The 22,394-nt window shown below is 38.4% G+C and overlaps 1 protein-coding gene across 1 annotated transcript in view; it reads right to left on the bottom strand.

Moving 5' to 3' along the window:
- The window catches only part of LOC132127306 (protocadherin-1-like), a 90,623-nt gene that overhangs the window by 13,088 nt on the left and 55,141 nt on the right, over positions 1–22,394 (bottom strand). The window contains exon 4 of the mRNA XM_059539103.1: positions 14,340–14,559. Coding sequence (XP_059395086.1) covers positions 14,340–14,559 — 220 coding nt within the window. The remainder of the gene's footprint in view (positions 1–14,339; positions 14,560–22,394) is intronic.

A 22,394-nucleotide genomic window follows, 5' to 3' on the forward strand; every position in this document is an offset into this window, starting at 1 on the left:
TGATTTCAATTAATCACAGCCTAATGAAAATATAAGAACTTTTATGTATGATTTTAATAACTAAAAATGTGTCATCACAGTCACAATTCAACAGTGCAAATAGGGTCTATTGGCCCGTGATGTGTTTAATTTTGTCAGGAACCCCCTTACAGAGACTGTGATGCCCCAGCCTGAGCTCAGATTTGTTGTTCTTTCCTCTTTGTTTTGAGCTAATCATCTGTCCGGCTTTGCCTCATCACATACCATCACCCACATTTCTGCAATATCCGTCCACAGCAATCACGCATACAAAAACCGTGAGGTTTTTTATGCGCTTTTTAAAATTATCCCCCATGTCTCTATGATGTCTAACAGTTCCCCTTATACTCTTCTAACTCAAGTCTATAATGTCAGCGTTCCCAACTTTGCTTCTTATTTATTGGGTTATGTTGTTCTATGTGTATTGTAATGTTCTCCATCTGTCAGACAATCAAAAGTGTTTACTGTATGAGCAATCCACATGGCAGTATAAAATGTTTCGCTTCTGATTAGCATACAGGCACGCATGCTCACAGAAAGCATGCTCAAATCGACCACTCACAAAAAGAATACTGAATCTTTTGAAACTTGCTGAAAGAATCTATTGAAGCACCAACATTTCAGCTTTACTGGTGTTTATGAATTAACTAGTATCATGTGGCCATTAAATAAATAACAATGGAATGATATGTTATTGACTTTCATAATGGATTAAACAACTTCAGGCTGGACCACATGAGCAGACTGAGATGAAACTGGGATCAGAGATTAATTATATGTGGCACGAAGATGAGAAATCTCACTGCAGCAAAGTTATGCTATAGTTTGATATACAACATCTAGCCAGAGTTGTCAGTACACATAATGTAACTTAAGGAAAAAGTGGCCGTTATTTGTGGGGAAAATGAGCGAGGAGCATTTGAGAGGTTTGAAAGGGCTTATTTGTGCTTTATTGTAATGTGACATGATGAGGGTATAATCAGTTTCATTGAGGCACAAACCGAAGGCTGATGTTGATGTTCCATGAAGGCGATAATCATCTATTTTTTATCTATGATCAGCTCACATTGCCGAGACCCTATCAAGCCCTGAACCCACTGCTGTACTTTGAGTGATCCACTTTGTCCTAATGACAGATGTTATCTCCACCAGATCGCCTCGCGGTCATTACAGACAATCCTGGGTAAACATCGGAGCGATACATGAAGGGAGGGCTGAAAATGGGCACTTGGAGAAGAGGAACAGACAGAGAAAATAAAGCAGATCAGATTGGACCACAAATTTTCACTGTTTATTTTAGAAAGCAAACTGCCAATTCATATGGCGATATGGTGTCGTGAGTATTTTAAAAAATAAACGGCCAAATAATATTGAACTTAAGTAAATGACTTTTCTGAGGTCATTTATATCTACCCCTTGCAGTACTCCTTTAGTGTGAGAGATGTCAAAAAACAAATGTAATTATTTGCATGAGTAGATAGATGAGTAGACAAACAAAGTCAATGGAAAAGATGGTAATCCCCTTGTGACGAGTGGGGCAGGGCCGAGAGCCGTGGGAACGGAGCGAGGACGGTGGAGTGATACTCACCAGTCTCGAGTCCCATGGAGGAGATTGGAAGGATTCAAAAGAGGAGCGACGACAGTGAAGGACGAGAGAGGACCAGGCCTGGGTTTTGTTTTGTGTTTGGTTTTTGTTTGTGCGTGACAGTTGTCTGCGAGGGGCTGTGTCACGCTGTCTGGTCTCTGTTTCTCTGAGTTTCCACTAGTGGTCTCACTTCCCCATAGGCACCTCACCGTAGGCACTAAAATTCCCACAAAGCCTTGTCCCTTCATCACAGTAATTGCACTCCTGTTAATTGCAATTGCAAGTGTCTCAATCCTCCCTATATTAACCAGTCCTTTTCTGTTTGTCTGCATGGAGTCCTTTCTTTCCGTCACCCAGTTTCCTTGCCTTCCGAGTTCCTCGTCTTCCGAGTTCCTGTTCCCGTTCCTATTCCTGTTTATTTATTTGGATGGATTTTTGGTTTTGACCTCTGCATGTTGGATTCTGAGTTGGATTTCCCAAATAAACCCACACTGCATTTGGATCTCTTGTCTCCTGCGTTTCACTGGGTCTCTGATCGTAACAGGCTGTCGCACTGTTTTGTGTTTATTTTGGTATTAAAGAGTTGTTTGTCTGCCGGTTCCCACCTCCTTCTTCCCGTGGATATGAAGTTTGTAAATTACTACATCCCTCAATTGCGTCTTCCATGCAAGTTTCCTTGCAAATTTCCAGCTTGAGTTGGAAATTTGAATGACACATTGGTGCACATAACAAATCAGTGAAAGGTTTATTGACAAGCCCGATTTAACACTGTAAACCAGGTGCAATTCCTGGAAAAGACGCTAAAATTCACCACATTGTGTGCACTTCTGGATGATGCTGTGCACCCAGACATATCAGTGTTTAGTTTTCTGGGGTATGTAGGACTTCCACAACAGATACAGAACAGCAATAGTAGTTCAATCATGACAACTATCAGAAGAGTTTAGCTTGGTGATGATGGATAGGACAATGTTAATTTATTTGGTCTTGGCAGAATAGATTCTGCTACGCTGCTGCTGAATTCCTACTGCTGTTGGTTATTTCTGTAGTTGTAGATTATTGCTGCTATTGCAAGCAAGAAAACTGCTCCTGCCAATTATATGGTGCAGTGACTATTTAAGACATACTGCTGCTGCACAAATAGCATATAAAATACCCTGTAGCAGAGGCAGGGGAAGGTGGAGAGTTTCATAGAATCTCTGAAAGCGCGCAGCTGGAATCTCTAGCCAGCCATATACAGTAAATGCAAGGCAGTAAGCTCATTGGCTGCATATGCAGCATGAACCAATCAGCTTGTACCAAGTCGTTTAACTCTCTGAATATAACAACCCGTCAGCCTGCGACATCTAGAGTTTCATGACTGAACTAAATATTTATCTCCAATATTGTTGATGGAAATAATGGCAGAAACAAATGTTGTTGTGGTTTTTGATGATGTGTGTGAAAACACTCTTCATTGTCCAATGTTTTTATTCACGCAAATGATGCAAAAACATCCCCGGAGTAATCTAGAGTTAGTAACATGATGCGAATATTTGCTTCCCTTTTGGCGTGCGTACACCATTAGAAACAAAATACTTTTAAATGTGTGAAAAAAATGAACTTAGTGGAAGGTGCTTGTTTGATTTTTTTTAAATTATTTTTTTATGTATTGAGCTTTCAGAATAAAACGTTTGAGAAGAGGAAAAACTGATTAAATGAAGCATACAATTTCAAAACATAACTATAGTTATCATTATTGGTGAGAACTGGCCTTTAGTGAAAGAAACTATAAAAAAATATATATATAAAAACCTTGAAATAATCTTACATAAAAATAACCTTATCGGGCAAAAGCTATACTCCAAATTGTTTTTATTTTCATTCATTCTTTCATCTTGCTCATAGCCTTGTTCACATTCATTATATGTGCCTTAAAAAGAAATATGGGACAGTTGAAATTATTTTCTGAACCAGAACACTCTTTTAAACCGGGCTGTGACCCACTCTCTCGATCTCTTTACACTCTGTTTGCATTCACCCAAACTCTGCAACACAGATACATCTGAGCCCTAGTTGGTTATTTTTTCCTGCCACTGCACTGCAACTGTAAACGGTGCAGTAAAGAACAATACAGGCAGTAAAAAATGAACGATAGAACAATGAGAACAATAGCTGTGCTGGAACCTACTGGCATTAAGGCCAGAGAGCCACTGACAGATCACCTCTTGAGGGTAAACAGAACCAGGACACATTGTTTCACTCCTCCCCTCTCCACCTGAAACAACCACCAGGGGAAAAAAATACTGTCCGAAAAATCCAGAGCATCACATGCACCTCTCTCTTGTGGGGAAGGTTGAGCAGAGAGCAGAGAGGCTGGCTCGGGCCTCTGCAATCAATTCTACTAACAGGCAGGGACCCTGACAAGGCCCAACGCCATCTGTCTGAACAGAGCCGTGCCCCGCGTCGTCACGCCATGCTGGCACCCAGGCATCAGCCCAAGCTGGCACCCACAAGACAAACAAGCCCCCTCAGACTAACACTCTGTTCTTCAGTCTGTCCCTCTCACTTCCTCTCTTTCAACACACACATTGTCACATACACGCCATCTTTGGTTCACCTAACAAACTAGTGAATGATCACACAAACACAAATCACTCACAAAAATAATTCTGACTGCCAAAACGGCACGAGATCTGAACACAACGTGTGATTGAACAAGGTCGGGATACAATGAAAATGGTTTCATTACAACCCGAAGCTTGAAACTAAGAGAGAAGCTGTCAACAGAGTTCAAAGGAAGTGCTACAAAAATACATTTTCCAATAAAACAAAGATTAATGTAGTACATTTTACAGAAAATACTATTTCAGTCTTTATACTGCACAATTACTCAATGTGTTACTTGCTGTTGTAATTATTTGTGAAATTTACTAGTCATTTCTGAGTGAAAATTTAAATCCAACACCCAAGTTTTGTCAGGGTACTTCTCCACGCTTGACAGTTTAAAATGTTAAAAGTACACTTGTTTACAACACAAGTATGGATATACACCAGTTATAACTTTCTTCTCCATCGCCATACATGTATGCACTGTCAGATACTGAACATTAGTACGCCCAAAAACAAGCAAACGATCACACGCACAAACACAAATCACTCACAAACAAGACCAACCACTAAAGCAGCATGAGATCTGAATGTGTCATCTGACTGAACGAGCTCGGGACAAAATGAAAAGTGATTTCATTAAAACCCAGAGCTTGAAACTAAGAGAGAAGCTGTCAGCAGAGTTCAAAAGACACGCTACATTATTAGGACTTCATAAGGCACCCGAAACATCACAGGAACGAAGAAGAAAGAAAGAAAGAAAAAAAAATCACAGGGCATTACTAAAGTTCCTCATCATTATGCAAATGCCATTTTATTCCATTTTATCTCTGTCTCTTTTTCCACTCTGGCCATATGTGCTGTGGCTCATGTTGGGGCTTCAAAAGGAGGCTCAGCCAGGCCACATGCAAATACCCCCATCTGGGGATCAAACAGCCCAAGCTGATCACCACACACAGGACACACTGCAGGCACAGAGATGTGGTCAAACGTCACCGCTGACCTGTGTAAAACTCCCAGCGAGCTCTCTGAGAGGAAACCTGCGTACTTTCCTCTCCCTGTGGGACGAACGAGTGCCTGTCTTAAAGACTACCAAAGCAATCTAACACGAGTAGGACCCAATATCAGTGCCTTAGAGACCAAGCGTTTCGACAATCATGTCTAATGAGCCTTTAAAAGCATTTCTGAGAGTCAAATTATTCCAGACGCACACAAGACTGGATTGTTGCTACAAAAACAGCGATGTTCGATACAAAAAAACATGCTTGATAGTTCCTTCATAAATCAAAATTAGCAGCCCTAATCAGAGTCAAACAACTACTTATCAGGAAGGAATGATTCGTCAGCGTCAATCCCTCCTCTTTTTCCTTCTCTCTCGAGTGGAGGAAGCTGCAATAAAGAGAAAATCAGCATTTGCGAGCATGTCATTGTTCGCTGACTGTCACTCAGATTGCCTACATAAATGAGTTCTGTACACCTGGCTCGTCCAATCAAACGAGTCCAATTAAGAGAGAACCTGTTATGGCAGACGTTCTCACCGCTAGAGATGAAAAATCATAGTTGAAAAAAATCATAATCAAAACTGGGTGCGCCCATACGCATTAGTACAGAAATCTCTATTTTGGGTGGCCTCTGTGTGGTGTTAATTTTAATACAAAACAGCATCAAGAGTAAAGCGCAAGCTGTTGTATTACACCAAAATTGTGTTTTCGCCACTGTAGCGATGTGTCTATATACAGGCAGGTTCATTTGTAATGCATTTACTGTAACTAAAGCAGATGGGGCCACATACGAACACACTAACCACTCAAAACAATCACTGATGAGATCTGCAAAAGAAATAAGTGGCCCGTCATATACTGTACACTTTTGATTTCATGTTCATTTTTCATCATAATGCTAATATGACACTAATAAGCATTAGCCAGCACTTAAACTAATGATGATCATAAATTCTAATAATGTCCACGATGATGACAGATTTATTAAAAAGATTGAATTCAATATAGCAAAAAACATTGACAATCATTCAGTCCATGGGAAACGATGACTTTTTCCTGTTTATTAACTGTGGAGTCTAAAATTATTTCTTATTAACATTAATCTAATAATTATACAGTATCTGTATCATTTATCTGCTTAAATATGGTGATGAATTACTCATTACTGCATATGCATACATATGTATGGCTGCTTGGGCAAATGTTCATTCAACAAAATCAATGATTTTTTACAAAGATGGTTATATGGGAAGTATTTAGCCAAGCTCTGAACCACAACTATATATATATATATATACATATATATATATATATATATATATATATATATATATATAAACCTTAGAGGCATTTTAGCATCCAATTCACTGTCAAAAGGAATTATATTTTACACTGCATTTCCCTATTTTGCGGGTTGATTGCTTGGTTGTGGATTCAGCGGACTACTGTGATCTGGAATGTTTTACTGAAACCATACAGCATAATCTTGTCAAAAATAAAATGCTTTTTTGAAGATTATTGGAATATGTTTTGCTTTCTACTTCAAAATGTCATGCTTAATTCAATGTGTTACCTGCAATTTCTTTGTGAAATTTACTAGTCATTTCAGAGTGAAAACTGTTTCAAAATAAATTCTACATTAAGGTCTTCTCGGTGTACTTCACTTCAAGCATTGAAAGTGCACTTCTGCATATATGGCGGTTATATCACTCTTCTGCATAATTTGATGTTCAGACTGTTTCAGTGATCAATTGTAAATATATGCAAACATCTCTTTTAAATGATACTGTCATTACATCTGCCTTCCACAAACAGTAATAGAGCAGTGTTAATTGCAACAGGCATGTAGTTTTATAAATAAGGCATACTCTGTGGTAACACTTTATTTTACAGTGTCACTGAGCTGTTTTTGTTTTCATTTGGAATTTGTGATAATGGAGATGGAATGTAAATACACAATTTATGCGACTGAAAAACCATTGAAATCTGACTAAATCTCCAATGAAAACTTGAAGTTTTATCATCGAGGCTATGAAAAAAAAAAAAAACAACATTGTAGACAACTAAATGCCGATATTGCTGTTTCCCATGTGTGTGGAGTGAATATTTTTACATGGCTTTTTAAAAATGCTGAGTGGCCGAGGTTTTGCATGCGTTTGGCAAATCAGCATATATTTATGTCACTGGTAGTTCCTTTAGAACTGTTTTAGACCCTACTCTGAAGGAGTAACTCATTTGTTTCCCCTAGACCAGTGGTTTTCAACCTGTGATCCGCAGCCCCCTAGTGGGTCGCGGTGGTATTGCAGGTGGGCTGCCAATTATTTTCTGTTCATTTCCAGTCCATTCTAGGGCTGTGCGATTAAAAGAAATCGTCATAAAATCACGATTTGAGTGTGCACGATTTCTAAATCACTTTACAGCACGATTTTCCGCAGCCCTGACCTCCCGTAGTATGCTATCCGATCCAATCAGAATGCATTGCGCCTAGCGCGAGAACAGAACAGACTGGGCATATGCCTAATTCCAGGTTCACACACTGTCTGTGATGTGCCTTTTTTCCGAGCCCATGTTAACGGATCAGAGCGTTCACACTGCACGCGGTAAAAGGCTAGAAATAAACATACATTTTGTTACATCTTTACTATAGTGATAATTTTGACTTATGTCTGTTCTAGAGACGTTACAACTTTTTGATATAGCTCTAATAGGTTTTCTTTTGGAAATATGTTTCAAATTAATCCTGAATGCATTTATGACTGTAAAAGCATATCGGTGTGTGTCACAAACGCAAAATTGATCAAAGAAATCGCGGAAGTTTTTTTTTTTTTTTGTCCATATCGCATAGCCCTAGTTCATTCAGTAAATACAGTTAACAATCTAGCTTCTGAGAACTAAGTTATTAACCCAACAATAGCGGGGTCAGTTAATTTTTTTGTAGTGGGCCGCGCAAACATATGTGTGTGGTTGTGTGGGCCGCGAGCTGAAAAAGGTTGGGAACCACTGCCCTAGACAGAGTTCCTAGAACTAAAACAGTTCCTAGTTCCTGCAGTGAGAATAAGCCAAAAAGTGGATACTTCTGCTAATAGTTCCAGGAATTAGGAAAATGTCCCTTTGATGTGAAAGCCCCTATATACTTATTATAGTAATACAATTAAATGAACTAACCCTAAACTAAAAGGCAATCCTTACTCTATATAAAAAAAATTTAGGATTTGCTTTGAAACTATTTTCACGTAGAAATTGCTAGTAAAATTCAAATAATTACAAAGAAACTTCAAGCACTGAATTAAACTTTTTTTTTTAATTTAAAGTAGAACTTCACATTCTTGTAAAACAAACTTCATTAATCTTTAATTTACAACTTTGAAAAATAATTTTACAGTTTAGTAAGTACATGTTCTTGTTCTTAAATGTATAATTACACTTAAACAAGGATACCTTAAAATAATGTGCAGTCTAATCAATAATGAGCCTCATTTACACAGAAAGGAGGTGTGTTTGCATTGCAAACAGTCAATTACTTTGTTTAAATACAACACAGAGCTATTTAAATGCATTCCGCACCTAGTTAAATTGGATTGCAAGTGGTTAATGCAGGTTTTTTCTTTTAAATATTGTGCACAAAAGTGCTTCTTACATTCACCCCACAGTACTTAAACATACACAGGAAGATCGGGAAAACACAGTACAGAACAAAAAGCAAGAGCAAACCAAAAACCAGAGCTAATGTTAAGGCCAGAATGAGAAAAGTAGAAATCAATAGCAACAGATCATGTTACATGAAAATCAAATTGTGTATCACAGATCTCAGGAAGCCAGTCTGAGCCTTTTCTCTAAGGAGAAAAGCCTTGAGCAAGAGAGAAAGAGAGGAGGACAGACTGAAAGAGAAGAGAGACAAAAATGAGACCGACAACAAGGGGAAGACAGAGCAATTGAGAGAGATGGAGAGAAAGAAAGGGATACAAAGACTCAGAGAGACAGGAAGACAGACAGAAAATGGGAGGGGAGAGAAAGAGGGTGAGTAAGAGAGCACAAAACAGAAAACATTTTCCCTCCACTAAATCACTGAATCCCAGAATTTAAAACCATCGCCCCTTCTCTTCCCCACCATATACCACCAAATTACATCATACACTTCAATCTGATCCAGGATCAAAGGGGAATCGCACGGGTGCCATGGAAACACACTTCAAAGACTTCCTCTTCCAGCATCCAGTGTAAACCTCTGCAACTGACTGTGTTCGCGCAGAGGAGACGCCGGGGTTTTGTTGACTTCTTAAGAATAAGAATATGTCTGACAACTGCCTGAGCTCCAATTTGATATTTACTGATGGAACGATATAACTGCTGCAAACAGCAAAATGAGAGATGTCAATTACATTGATGTTAAAGACAAACTTGTTTTCTGGAGCACAAAATAAGACTTAATTAGAATGAGCGTCACAGTTAGAATTCACAGAAATGCTGGTTGTGATGTCACAAAAATGGCACAGATATTTCTAATAAATATTAATTAGGTTATGCACAAAATTGTTCATGATCTTGTTGATGTTTAATATGATCTAATCATTTCAGGGATCTTGCAGGTCAGCAACTGAACAATAAGTGTGTCTTGGGAAGTCATGGCCTAGTGGTTAGAGAGTTTGACTCCTAACCCTAGGGTTGTGGGTTTGAGTCTTGGGCCGGCAATACCACAACTGAGGTGCCCTTGAGCAAGGCACTGAACCCCCAACTGCTCCCTGGGCGCCGCAGCATAAATGGTTGCCCACTGCTCTGTGTGTGCACTTTGGATGGCTTAAATGCAGTGTATGGGTATGGGTCACTATACTTGGCTGTATGTCACATCACTTTTACTCTTTTTTTTATGGTCACAATTAAAATATTACATTTTTATAATAACATTATTACTTTATATGTAAAATGTTCCAGGTTCTAATCCTGGTTTATTTAATTAGTAAGCCAACTGTTCATTGGTGGATGCATATTTGGACTGGGGTGACATTTGTTTTGTGAATTCACTAGAACGGATAGCAAGCTGCTGAAAAGCAATAGATTAGAGTCCAAGTCTGAGAGGCGCGAGCTGGAGAGAAAATGCCACTGTTGCTTTCCACGACTGATAACATCCGCAACAAACATACAGAGGTAAAAACAACACATTCCAGCACCGTATAGATGGTCTATTACAACACACTCTAACCAAACAAATGCATGCTGAAAAAACTTTCAAAAAGTTGTGGAGACAAAAATTGGCCATTGCTAGAAAAGTGAAAAACACAAAACAAAATGCAAACAGCATAAATAATAGCTATTGGATTAATAAACCTTTATTTGGATACTGCATTAAATGAATGTTATGGTTTAAATAGTTAAGCTCTATCACCAGCATGTATACAGTTAATAATTCATAAAAACAATTAAATAAAATGAACTAACTGAAATGTTTTTTAATGTAGTAATCAAGGCAAGATTTAAAGATCAAGTACTTAAATACAATTTAATAAAAACTATACAGACAAAAATTTATAATAGTATATCAATGATACTAAAATAACACTGTTGTCTTTGAATAATGCTGATAAATAATTTCCTATTTGCAATGGGACATAATTTAAACATCTGAATTGTTTTTATTATTAATACCATTTTAAATATAATGTTATTATGTTGTTGTTATCATTTAATGTACTACTACTACATACATACTAGCCACTCCACTCTTGGAAAAAAATCAGTAAATCAAAGATAAATTAAATATCTGTTGATCAATGTCAAACTGTGTGATCGACAGTTTTTGGCTGTTGTGGGGAACGCAGTGCACCGTATATGCATAATATAAATCACTAGACTCTGCTCTGTGCTGCTCAACTCTGTCATGATGACACCAATCAATCATTAGTCGATTGACAAACGAGCAGTGTAGTGACAGGCTGAAACATTAGCGGAGCTCTTGGTACGTCAGTTTGCGGTCTTTTGGATGGATTAGAGGTATCATGTATATTGTGCTCTGAATTGATAGCAGCTAACAATGGTTGTTGTGTCAAATATCCTGTGAAGGGCATGTGAAATATTACATCTTCCATTTGCTTAGCTTGAGAGATGGACGATATTCAATACGTTGTCCCAGGCTGCAAATGATTGGTTTAGAGTTGCAGTCGCTCCCTGAATCAGGTGTTCACTGTATATCTAAAATAGGCAAGAGAACAATGCGTTGTGTTCCAGCACTCTCAATGAGAATTGGGAATCAAGAGGACTGGTAACAAAGGTCAGAGCAAATCATAAAACACAATCGTTTCGTGCTCAAAGGGGCCAACGTCGGCAACAGAAAAAAGGAGACTTTTCATAACCAAAGGCCAAACTGCTTCGGGATCCACAGTGTCATTTCAGCTGTGGGCCACAGATGCACAGGAATGTGTGTGTGAAGTTCACATATTGCTTTTCATCCAGCTTAAACGGAGTGACCCCCCGCCCCCACACACACACACACACCTGTCAATCATCACAACGGCAGCGAAGAAACCCTCCACCGGCCCCTGCTTGGCACCCTGTCACTCAAATCCCACCGCAAAAATAAATAGGAGGCAGGAAGCAGCACCGTATTGTAGATGGCTAGAGGGGGTGGGGGAGTGGGAACAACTGCCTTTTTAAAATCATTTTCTCCTCCATTTCTCAATGAGGGATTTCTTTATAATCTCCTTGAGGTGAGAATCATTCTTTAATTAGGTCTACCTCTGGTTAACAGTTCCCCTCCCTGCCTGATCAGTGTACGTGCTAGCAGGGCTGTCAGACTCACTCACTTTCAGATCAAACTGGATCAAATCAAAGATGCCAACAATGCTCAGTCTTCTCACTCTCACGACACCCCACAAAAAACAAAAAGCCAGCTTGTGCCACGCTAGTCTTTAAAGGAGAAGTTCACCAAAACATGAACATTTAGCAAATTTTTTATTCACCCGTATGTTGTTGTTTTTTTTCCCAAGAGAATACCAAAATAATATTTGTAGACATCAATGGGACAAAAAGAAGAACACTACAAAAGTTAAAAGCACCAACATTTAAGGCATTATTCTGTGATCAGGGGTGAAAAATTGACACTTGACAAAAAAAAAAAAAAAAAAAAAAAAAAAAAAACCTGGCCAATTTGTGTGGATCTGATGATTGCTTACATCAGATCAGTGCTTACAGCATAGCACTGTGTTTATTTACACGCAAACAGATCAAGTCATTACAAGCGAGCAGTCTGTGTTTTCAGTGTCTCAGAGCAGCTTGGTTAGCAGTAAATGCTTCTCCACAGGACTCCATCTTTGCAAGTGCTGTGAGTTTGGGTCAGTTATAATCTGCATTTTAAAACGCAAGAAGTGCCAACCATCTTCCCAACTTTGTAATGAGAATTGTTTATAAAAACGTCTGTCATAAAAAAAAAAAAAAAAATAAAAAAAAAAGAGAGAGAAGCTTTATGGTCTCCCTGTGGATTTCTGGCCAAAAATTGAAAATTTAAAAGCAAAGTAATTGACACAGCGATGAAAATTATATAAAAATATTGTTTTAAATAACATTTTTATAATTTATTGTTTTAATAATAATACTAAGAAGAAGATTAAATATTTATGGGTTATTTTACACTAAATTACTATTATTGTGTTAATATATTACTTTATTACTTTATTTAGTTTGATATCATTATTGAATAAAATATTTTAGTAATAATAAGAAATAAATAACTATTATTATTATTATAATTATTATTATTATTTAATACAATTTTTGCTATTTTTCAGTATAAAAGTATTATTGTGATTATATTAATATACTGCTTTAGCTTTTTTATAATAATTAATTTATATAATTGAATGTTTATAATTGAATAAAACGTATTTGAATAAGAAACAATACTATATACAGTAAAGTACAATAAAATATTATGAACAATATATTTTGTTGTTATTATTGTATAGTTATTATACGGGTTCTATGAAATACAACAGTGTGAATATTGCTAGTCAGACTAAAATTTCTGTTCATCATACAGAAGGTTGACAGTGTGGATATATTTGAATTTTTGCTCTATTCCATGACAGATATAAGAAAGTTAAAATAATATTATCTTCCTGGAGATACTGGCCAAAAACCATCATGCAAAACCATACATAACACATCAGACTAAGGTGAGACACACAAGGCAATGTACAAACAGAAGGTTCATTGTGTGTTCATTTGCTGTAGGATTTTGTCTGTTGAACACAGAGCCAGTCACATGCAGTGCTGACATTTCACTTCCTAAACGGTTCCCCTGGAATCTGATGCATGTCTGTGGGGCTGGCAGACACACCCCACACGCTGCACAGGTTCCCAGTGTGAAATCAACAGGACGTTGTGTCTTACGGAGCATGTTAAAACACTGATGTGAGAAGACTAAGGTATATTTCACTGCTAAAATGTTAACATGAGTTCACTGAGACATCCATAGGGATATCAGCATGGTAATGAATCACAACAGCACTAATAGAGCAAAAATCTGAAGAAGATTTGTGCGAAAAAGTGATACTATGGAATGGTTGCTGCAGTAATAGAGCTTAAATTGAACAGAGACAAATTTGAAAGGGCAACGTTTAAAGTGGCAGCTGCTCGGAGAATGTTTCTGGTTATAAGAGCGACAACATAAATGAATTATAAGAAGTATGTCTAGTATGTTTCCGGGAGATTTTAGTAATGGCTAAACAAAATTGACGTTAGGCTATCCCGCTTAGTCCTTACGTTTTCTTTTTTGGATTCATTTTCTGTCTCATTGTTTTATGACCCCAGCAGCTGCTGTGAGAGCAGTTTGGCTTGAGCAAAGAAGCTGTTTACGATCAGCACACTGTTGTCTGGGCAGACGTCAAAGTGCAGATTTATTCAGAGACCAAAAGCTCCATTAGTCTGAGTTTTTAATTAGCACACTTGTGTGAGAGGGTCATTAAGAATGATTTGCTGTTGTGATTGAGGGCTTGCTGATGGGCAAGACACAGACCCTGCTGAGTCTGCTTCTGACCCCAAACTCATAGATCTAGCTTCGGCCAAAACAAAGCAGTGTTGACAAAATTTGGCCAACTTTTCACTGGATCCAGTGTTACCCTGCCAAATGAGATGTAACAGAAGTCTAAATTGCCTACCGGTTTCTGGGTGTTCCATCTCTCCGATGCTGCCATCAGGGGTGGTCCTTTCATAGTGGTCCTCGGGCAGGGCAAGGGGGCCGATACGTGGTCCTGAAGAGCTCTTGCTGCTGGGGGTCTCAGATTCCTCCAGACCACTGTCATAGTAACTCTGCTGAGAGGAGTCCTGCTGATCTTGCACTGGATTGGCTGTAGAGAATGTCACTCTGCGATGCGGGAGCTGCGATCGAGAGGAAAGAGGGGCTTTCAGTCACAAAACAATGTAATTATAACTTTAGGCCCCAAAACTAGGCTAATTGACCACTAAATTTGTAATATCACACTTCAGCAGAGGGGCATTTTCAATATGTAATTTCCAGAGGAGCGGCTAATGAGGAAACATTTTGTTCAAATTGAGGGGAAATGGTAAAGAGGGAATCACTTATTAGAGTATCTCTCGGCAGAGGGGAGAAAGCAATACAACCCTTCTTCGATATCACTGCTTAGGTGACCACGTTGTTTTTCACAAGGCCAATGAGGGCAAACACTCATGCTGAAATACAGAGGAGCAGAGCTCATAAAACAGTGGAAATCACAGAATCCTGCAAAAAAAAAAAAAAAAAAAACTCCATTCCCAATTCTGTGTGAGCTCACAGCTCTCCGACTGCAGGGAGGGATCGATAGTGCCAGGCTGCACACACACATACAAACACACACAGACTGGCAAACAGAACCATTTTAGAGTAGGAATTAGGGCCATTAAGAGAGCAATTTTAGTTCATATAAAAAGCCCATTAACACTGCCATTTACAACGTACCTGTATAGAGAGACCATTAACGCTACGTACTTCACCATCCCAAAGTTGTAAGGCTTTCTTTTTATCCTGTAATTCAGCATGTTTATTTATAAGCTCATTCATCAACAATGTTCTTGACTTCTCCTGAAATTGAATGTCCAAATTGTTCAGAAATGCAGTGCGCACACAAATATTGCTAATTTGTACATTTGCGTAGCTAGTCATGCAACATATTGCTCATTTACATACATGCTACAGTTTTAGAAGTAACTTGCAACTTGCAGTACTAGAGAATTCAACTGTGGTGTGATCGCAACTATGCATACATAAATGGTTGATTGAAATCAAACCCCATGATGTTTTATATATTAAATAACCATGCATTAATGTTATATAAACTCATATGTACTACATATACTAGATATATACATTTAGGGGTTTGATTTCTAGCAACATTAACTATATTGTGATATATACTCTTACCATGACATTAAATTACTTGTACGGTGATATAAGATCTTGGTCATTCTGCCCACCCTAAATCAATTTACTTTCACACATCCCCTCATTGCTCATACACTGAACACACACTTCCACTGAACATTTGTACTTTGTGGTCTGTCACTTTCATGAGTTGTAGGCCTGTTCTTCGTGTGCTCCCTTGTGCCCTGGTATTTACGGTTAGTGAGGCACTGAAGTGAGTAGACGAACATTCTCACTGCAAATTAATTACATCGACTTCCTTAGCAAACTCAGACATGGAGTCACAAGATTATTCCTACTGTTGTCAGAACTGTGTGGAAGTGTTGTATGTGTGTGGAATAGAGAAAAATATATAGGGGGAAACCAAGGCATGCTTTGTCTTGGGGCGGTAACTTTTTAATATATTTCCTAAATATATCTCTTTAAAATATTTCCTTTTTAAGTTTTCTTATTAATTTGTAGTCTTTGATGTGCAAGGGACCACGTGCAAACCCTTCTTCGGGTGGTGCACATTTTAGTCATTGTTTTATCTATTGTAAAATGTTCTTATCATGCTTTGTAGAAAATGCAAATGGCACTGCTTGATCACTGTAAAGGGATGCAGTGATTACAAGGCCACATGTAGTATGCAAATTGTAGTGTTTGATCTACAGTAAGGGACTTTGAAAAAAAAAATCCTCAAGTGTGGTTTTATTAGGGAAAGAATGTTATTACAGTTATGATATTTTAATTGCTAATATCATTGCCATCCCAGGTACCATCCTGGAATAATGGCATTCTCAGCAGCTAGAATTGTACTTTAGACATGTTGCTATTTAAACCTTAGAGAGGCATTTAGTTATTTAAATATGGGTTCTTGCTTAAACTGCTCCTACAGGCATTGCTCGAGAGTCAGCATTTTTATCCCCCCTTATTGCTGGAAGCTGCAGCTCTGCAGTTCTGCAGATGGGGTAGAGTCTCAGCACATGGTCCAGTCTCTCTCTCTCCCTCCAGGGGGAGCACTGCAGATATGGGATGGGGGGGTGGGGGGTTGTGTAACAGGGGTAGCAGTGAGGCAGGACCAAGATAAAGGAACAGGGCCTTGGCTTGGGATGTAAGAGGCCCAGTCTCCATTCTAGCTGGCTTGAGATCTGCACTGATGCCTGGAATAAAGTGATCCCTGATTAGAATCGACCTGCATGTTTTTTCAAAGTTGGGAACTTTGAAGGCAGAGGGTCTTGTAGAGTCTTAGATTAGAAGAAGAGTCTGAGAGAGAATCTTAAGATTGTAGAGTGGACAGAGTCTTGGATTGGAGAGTGTCTTGTGCTGGGCAGATAATCTTGGACAGGTCAGAGAGTCTTGGATCAGAGAGAGAGAATTGGATCAGGCTGAGAGACTTGCTTTGGAGAGACAGCCCAGAAATAGGCAGGGAGTCCTGGATTGGAAAAGGTCTCGGATAGGACAGAGAGATTTGGACCAGACAGAAAGTCTTACTTTGGAGAGACTAGGCAGGGAGCATTGGATTGGAGAGGGATCTTGGACTGGAGACTGAGACTTAGATTGTAGAGAGACTTGGACTGGAGAGGTTGAGTGCTAATCTGCTGTCTCCAAGGCCAGTAATGGAGAACTGTATTAGGGTTACTGGGACTGGCTGTTAAACTGGACTTAAAGCCAAAGAACGGTTTGATTTTGCAACACAAATATGATTGGACAAAGTAAAGAGATAGATAACATGACCCTTAAGGAATTGGAGAAAAACTAGAACAGTGCACATGGAAAAAATGGAATAATACAAACATGCAATATAGAATATGCAAGACCATTTCACTTGACAGAAATAAAACCCAGAGACAGTGGGAGAAATTGACATTTGCTGGGCTGGGGGGTTGTATAATGTATACATCTGTATAATGTATAGTGTATAATGGAGCGCTGCCTGATATTTGTCTATTCATCACATACGAGGTGTGGTTTGAGATCAAATAGCCCACAAATGGATAGCCGATACATGGAGTGGTTTAAGCTGTAGGCAGGGTGGCGAGGCTGAGCTTTTCCTACCAGTGATTCATTCAGCCTATTACTCCTGCATGCTGTCATACCAAATGGCGTGAACTATGAGATTTGTCATTAGAAGTGGCAGCTCGATCCCCTGTACTCTGTGTAGGGCCAATGCAGGCTTTTACTGTGTCAGTGCTGCTGCAGCCTCAAACCCTGTACCCGTTTTAAAAATTCTGCTTTAAGAGTACCGTTTTCCAGGCAAGGAGGGAGATCTATTGAGGGAGAAGCTCTCATGTCTCTCAGACACAGAGGGGTTTTTGTATCTACCAAGCTTTGCTGGTGCAATTAGCCACTAGTGAATGCTAAACAGGTCTGACAATGGCTTTCTCCTGCCCTCTCTCATTTCAATCACTATACCCTCTTCTTCTTGTTTCATGTCTTCACTTTTTCCGGTGTTCGTGACCCCCCCCCCCCCCCCCCCCCATTCTGTTTCATTCTCCAACACATTCCAAGAGTGCCCATCCTCAACTCCCTATTTCTCCCTCCCTGTGTCTCTATGATAAGTCTGGACTCTTTGAAGACCCTAGTGTCACACTTCTTGCCTCCAAGCTATTGCACCTACAAAAAAAAGGAAAAACACAACTCTGGAAGATGGAAGAAGAAAAGCAGAAGAGGCAAGAGTCGGATGGAAAATAAGAACAGATCCGTATGTGCCTACCCCCCCACCCCTTCTCAGCTCTCTGTGATTTTATGCTGGCTGCATCTCTTCCGAGGTGCACTTCTTCATTGTCATGTTTGTTTGCGCAGCTCATTTTTCCTCTGCTCTACATGCCTTCTGAAGCAGCGGCTCATTGATCCTCACACACGCCTGCAGCCCTGCAGCCTGAACGCTCGTTCAGATCCCCTTTAACTAACGCATGGCGGCAAGAGTTCACCCACTGACTTAAACCAAGCGAGAGCACAGTGGTTCACACTACATCTCCTACTCAGTGTGGGTGCACAAGGGCAGGAAAGATCTCTAAATTAACAATAGGACAGTAGCTGAGAAAACAACCTTCAATTTCTAACATAATATATCACAGCAGACAGCACAACAGACCTTTCCAGACATGTCAATGAAACATCTGCACAAAAAGTTGTTTTCAATGCTTTGAAAAAATTACAAAATTCTAAAAAGTTAAATGAAAGCATCCATACTTCACTTTATTGGTCTAGGGACAAAGTTGTAAATGAGGGAACGCTGGGGATCTGTGAAGAGATGCAGTATAAAATACAGAACATAGGCAGTTAATTCACTTAACAGTAAGCATGCTACTTTTGTTTGCAGCATTTTTTTTTTCAATATAAAATTTAGAGTCTTAATCACTCACAATCCAAATTAAAGGGAGTTTATAATTCAATGAAAACTCTGTCATCTCTGCAGAACGCTAAAGTAGATATTCTGAATAAAATTCAGGTAAATGTGCTGAAATAGCACCTGAATTAACTTAGTGTCATTTCTATGCAAATTAAGCCTTATTCACAAAACTCAGTGGTATTTTCGTTCCGCAATGAACACTGCTCTATTAACATGCACAAAAAAGCTGGTAGGAATCACAATTTTATGACAAAGAGATGCTTGTGCACATTTTCTACTGATCATGGCAGCAGTTTTTAATCAAATGATGATCAAATTATAGAGAAGAACACTATAATTGGGCATGCATTCTAATGTAAGGTGTAGACGAACACACATTCACATCTGAAAGAGAATTACACCTTTACATAATTTACATAATTCTTTAGTAAATTGGCCACCAAGAAAAGACAACGTGGGCAATTAAGGAGCACTAAAAGCCAGCATAATGCTTTCTCAGTGAATGCTCCTAGTGTTAATCTTGTCAACGAAATTACAGATAGAAATGCTTGTTAAAGTTTTAACAAGTTTTTTTTTTATTATTATTACATTACAATGACGACATGATAATTAAACTAATAATAAAAAATACTGATGATGAAAATATAACAAGCAGTGCATTAATGTATTACCAATGTTTAAAAAAAAAAAAAAAAAAAAAAACACTATATTTTTTTACGGATATTTAGGTCAAAAGGAAACCTGACAGCTAAATGCTCTTAAACAATCAACTCTAACTATTTGAATAAACATTCAAATAGAGATCTTATATACTTGTATACATTTTAATTCCTAATTAAGTTGTTCTCGATTTTAAGTTGTTCTAAAAAAATTCATCTACCTTTATTACATTTCTGGGTTTCTGAGTCTTTGTGAGATATTTGTAAAAGTTGATAAGCCCTGGTCTACACTATATTCAATAAATGATTATGGTGAGCGCAAGATAAATAACATCATTTCTGTTGTCTGCAACATCAGATGATAGCCATCTAATCTAGAAGAATCTCTGTCCTGACTGGGAAAACATATAGTAGCCGAATCCGCAACTCAGCTTTGGCATTATCTTCTTAGAGTGCAATGGCTGTCACTGTTGACCTTGCCGTGAACCCATAACCTTTCAAACTCTTCGGCCTCCTGTCCATCAGCAGGATAAGATGCGAAACAAACACTCTAATCTACACTCTTTGTAACACTTCTCCATCTCACCTTTACTTCCTTCACACCATCTAAATTTTAACCTTTTTCTCCTCCCAGTTTCTTCACACCCTATATATTTTACTTTTCTCTCCTCCCTTTTCTCACCTGGCATCTGTCACTCCCTCTCTGCCTCCTCACAATCTCTCCATCTCCCCCCCACCCCACCTTTCTGGAACTGTAGGCTGCCATTGGGATTTGGAGGAAATTGAATTGAATTATGAAGGAATTTCTCTGCAGTTCGATTGGCATCATTTCCCCCTCACAATAGAACATCATTCTCATATCTCTTCGTGTGAGAGAATGAAAATAGGCCCGGGCGCCATTCTCTCTCTCATCCTTTTAAATTGAATTTTTCATATCAGAGGGCACTCGAGACATCTGCCGATTCTTTTAAGACCGGGGAGAAAAACCCATTTCATAACATATGAGAGGTATATACCTGCAATTTTCCGACGTGAAAAATCTAACTTCCTGTGAGAGAGAATAGTACGGATCCGTCACAGCATAACATAAAATAATAACACAAGTCTCTTTTACAACATTAGAAAGTGGAGCTGTGTCAGTGGTGCGCAAGTGTCAAGTTTTCTGAATATTACCATTTAATCTTGGTGGATCAAGCAGCCGTTTTTCTGCAATAAGTCCTTTATCCTGAGGGATGCACTTGGTCGGCCCCACTGCAAGTGTTTGCATTCAGAGGTGGGCAAACACTTGGGCTGGGTGTCCTAAATTGCATTTCATTTGTGCTGTGTTCTGAAAGTCCTTGTTTTGAAAATATTGAGTGACACTGGGAGAGCCAGTCGGAATATTAAGCCACAACATGGAGGTGGAAGGGAAAGGAGAGAGGCACAAAAAAGAGAGAGAAAAGCACTTGAGAAATTAATCCTCACTATCCACTCCCAAGTGGACACCTTTTTCCTTCTTAAACCTCCATTTTAGAGTTAATATCTCAGACCCTAAAGCTCCTGGCTGGAAGGCATGCATGGAGCTCAGCTTCAAATTGCTTTAAGGACCTGATATATAATGGGATTGTGGGAAGAGATGACAGCGTGCGCTAGACTTTAGGAGCTCCCATCGGAATAGTTTTTTTGCATTACTATTAATAGACTATGATGGAATAGCTTGGAAGATAGTACACAGTTAAAAATTATACTACTAAAGACAGTTACTGTATCACAGTGGTTTTGTAGAAGTACTGTAAAGGTGGTGTGGGAAACTGCCCCAGTTCTCAAATCCTATACATTTAACACATTTAAATCGTCCGCATTGACGATATACATGAGAACCAATGAAAAGCGAGCACAGTTTCTCTTATGGTGTTGCTATACTTACGTAAACAAAGAGGTTTTAGAATGCATCATTAACGCTACTTGGATACAAAATTATCAAATTATTGACTAAATATTAAACACAATCAAAATCTGTTGTACACAATCTGCTACATGCCTTCTGTCATCTGATTGACTGTCTCTCATACTTTTTTTTTAGCAAGTGAAGGTAGGAGTGTAAAGGTATACATTGATAAAGCCTTAAGTATCAATCTAAAATGTTGCCCTTTGGGTTGTGGCTCTCATTTTGCAGTGAAATCTTATATTTTTAAAAGGTAAATTAACTTCTATATTTTAATTAATATTTTAAGATTCATTTATGGACTGAAATAAATTAGCTAATTATAAGAGAAATCATGATATGATGATTCAAAATAAATATATATTATGCTTATGAGGAATGTTTATCTGTATGATTTAAAAGATTAATGTATTGCATTGCATTATATTTTGACCCCCACAATAAAATAATAAAACTAACCAAGTTAATATAATTTTACTAAGACATATTATTGGGAGATAAAGAGTGACAACGTATAATTATATGCATTTTCTGTAGTATTTTGTACTATTATACAATCTTACTTAGATCTTACAAATTTTCATCTTACTTTTTTGTAAAAGGTGTTTTTCCTCCTTGAGTATGAGCACCATATTTGCTTATATCAATGAATGGTTCCATTTAAAATAATAAAATAAAACTGTTTCAGACTACAATTTCATATGTCAGGGTTTAAAGGGTTAACATGCCTCTAGAATGGAGGAAGAAAATGTTGGCAATAAACAATGCAATGACTTAAATTCTGGTATGTTCCTCACACACCTTTCTAAGACTTTTAAGATCTGCTGACAGGGCTCTTTTATCTGTCCCTCGTTCCCGTATGAAAACTAAGGGTGACAG

The sequence above is a fragment of the Carassius carassius genome, chromosome 45, assembly GCF_963082965.1.
Source record: "Carassius carassius chromosome 45, fCarCar2.1, whole genome shotgun sequence".
In the NCBI taxonomy this organism is placed as follows: domain Eukaryota; kingdom Metazoa; phylum Chordata; class Actinopteri; order Cypriniformes; family Cyprinidae; genus Carassius; species Carassius carassius.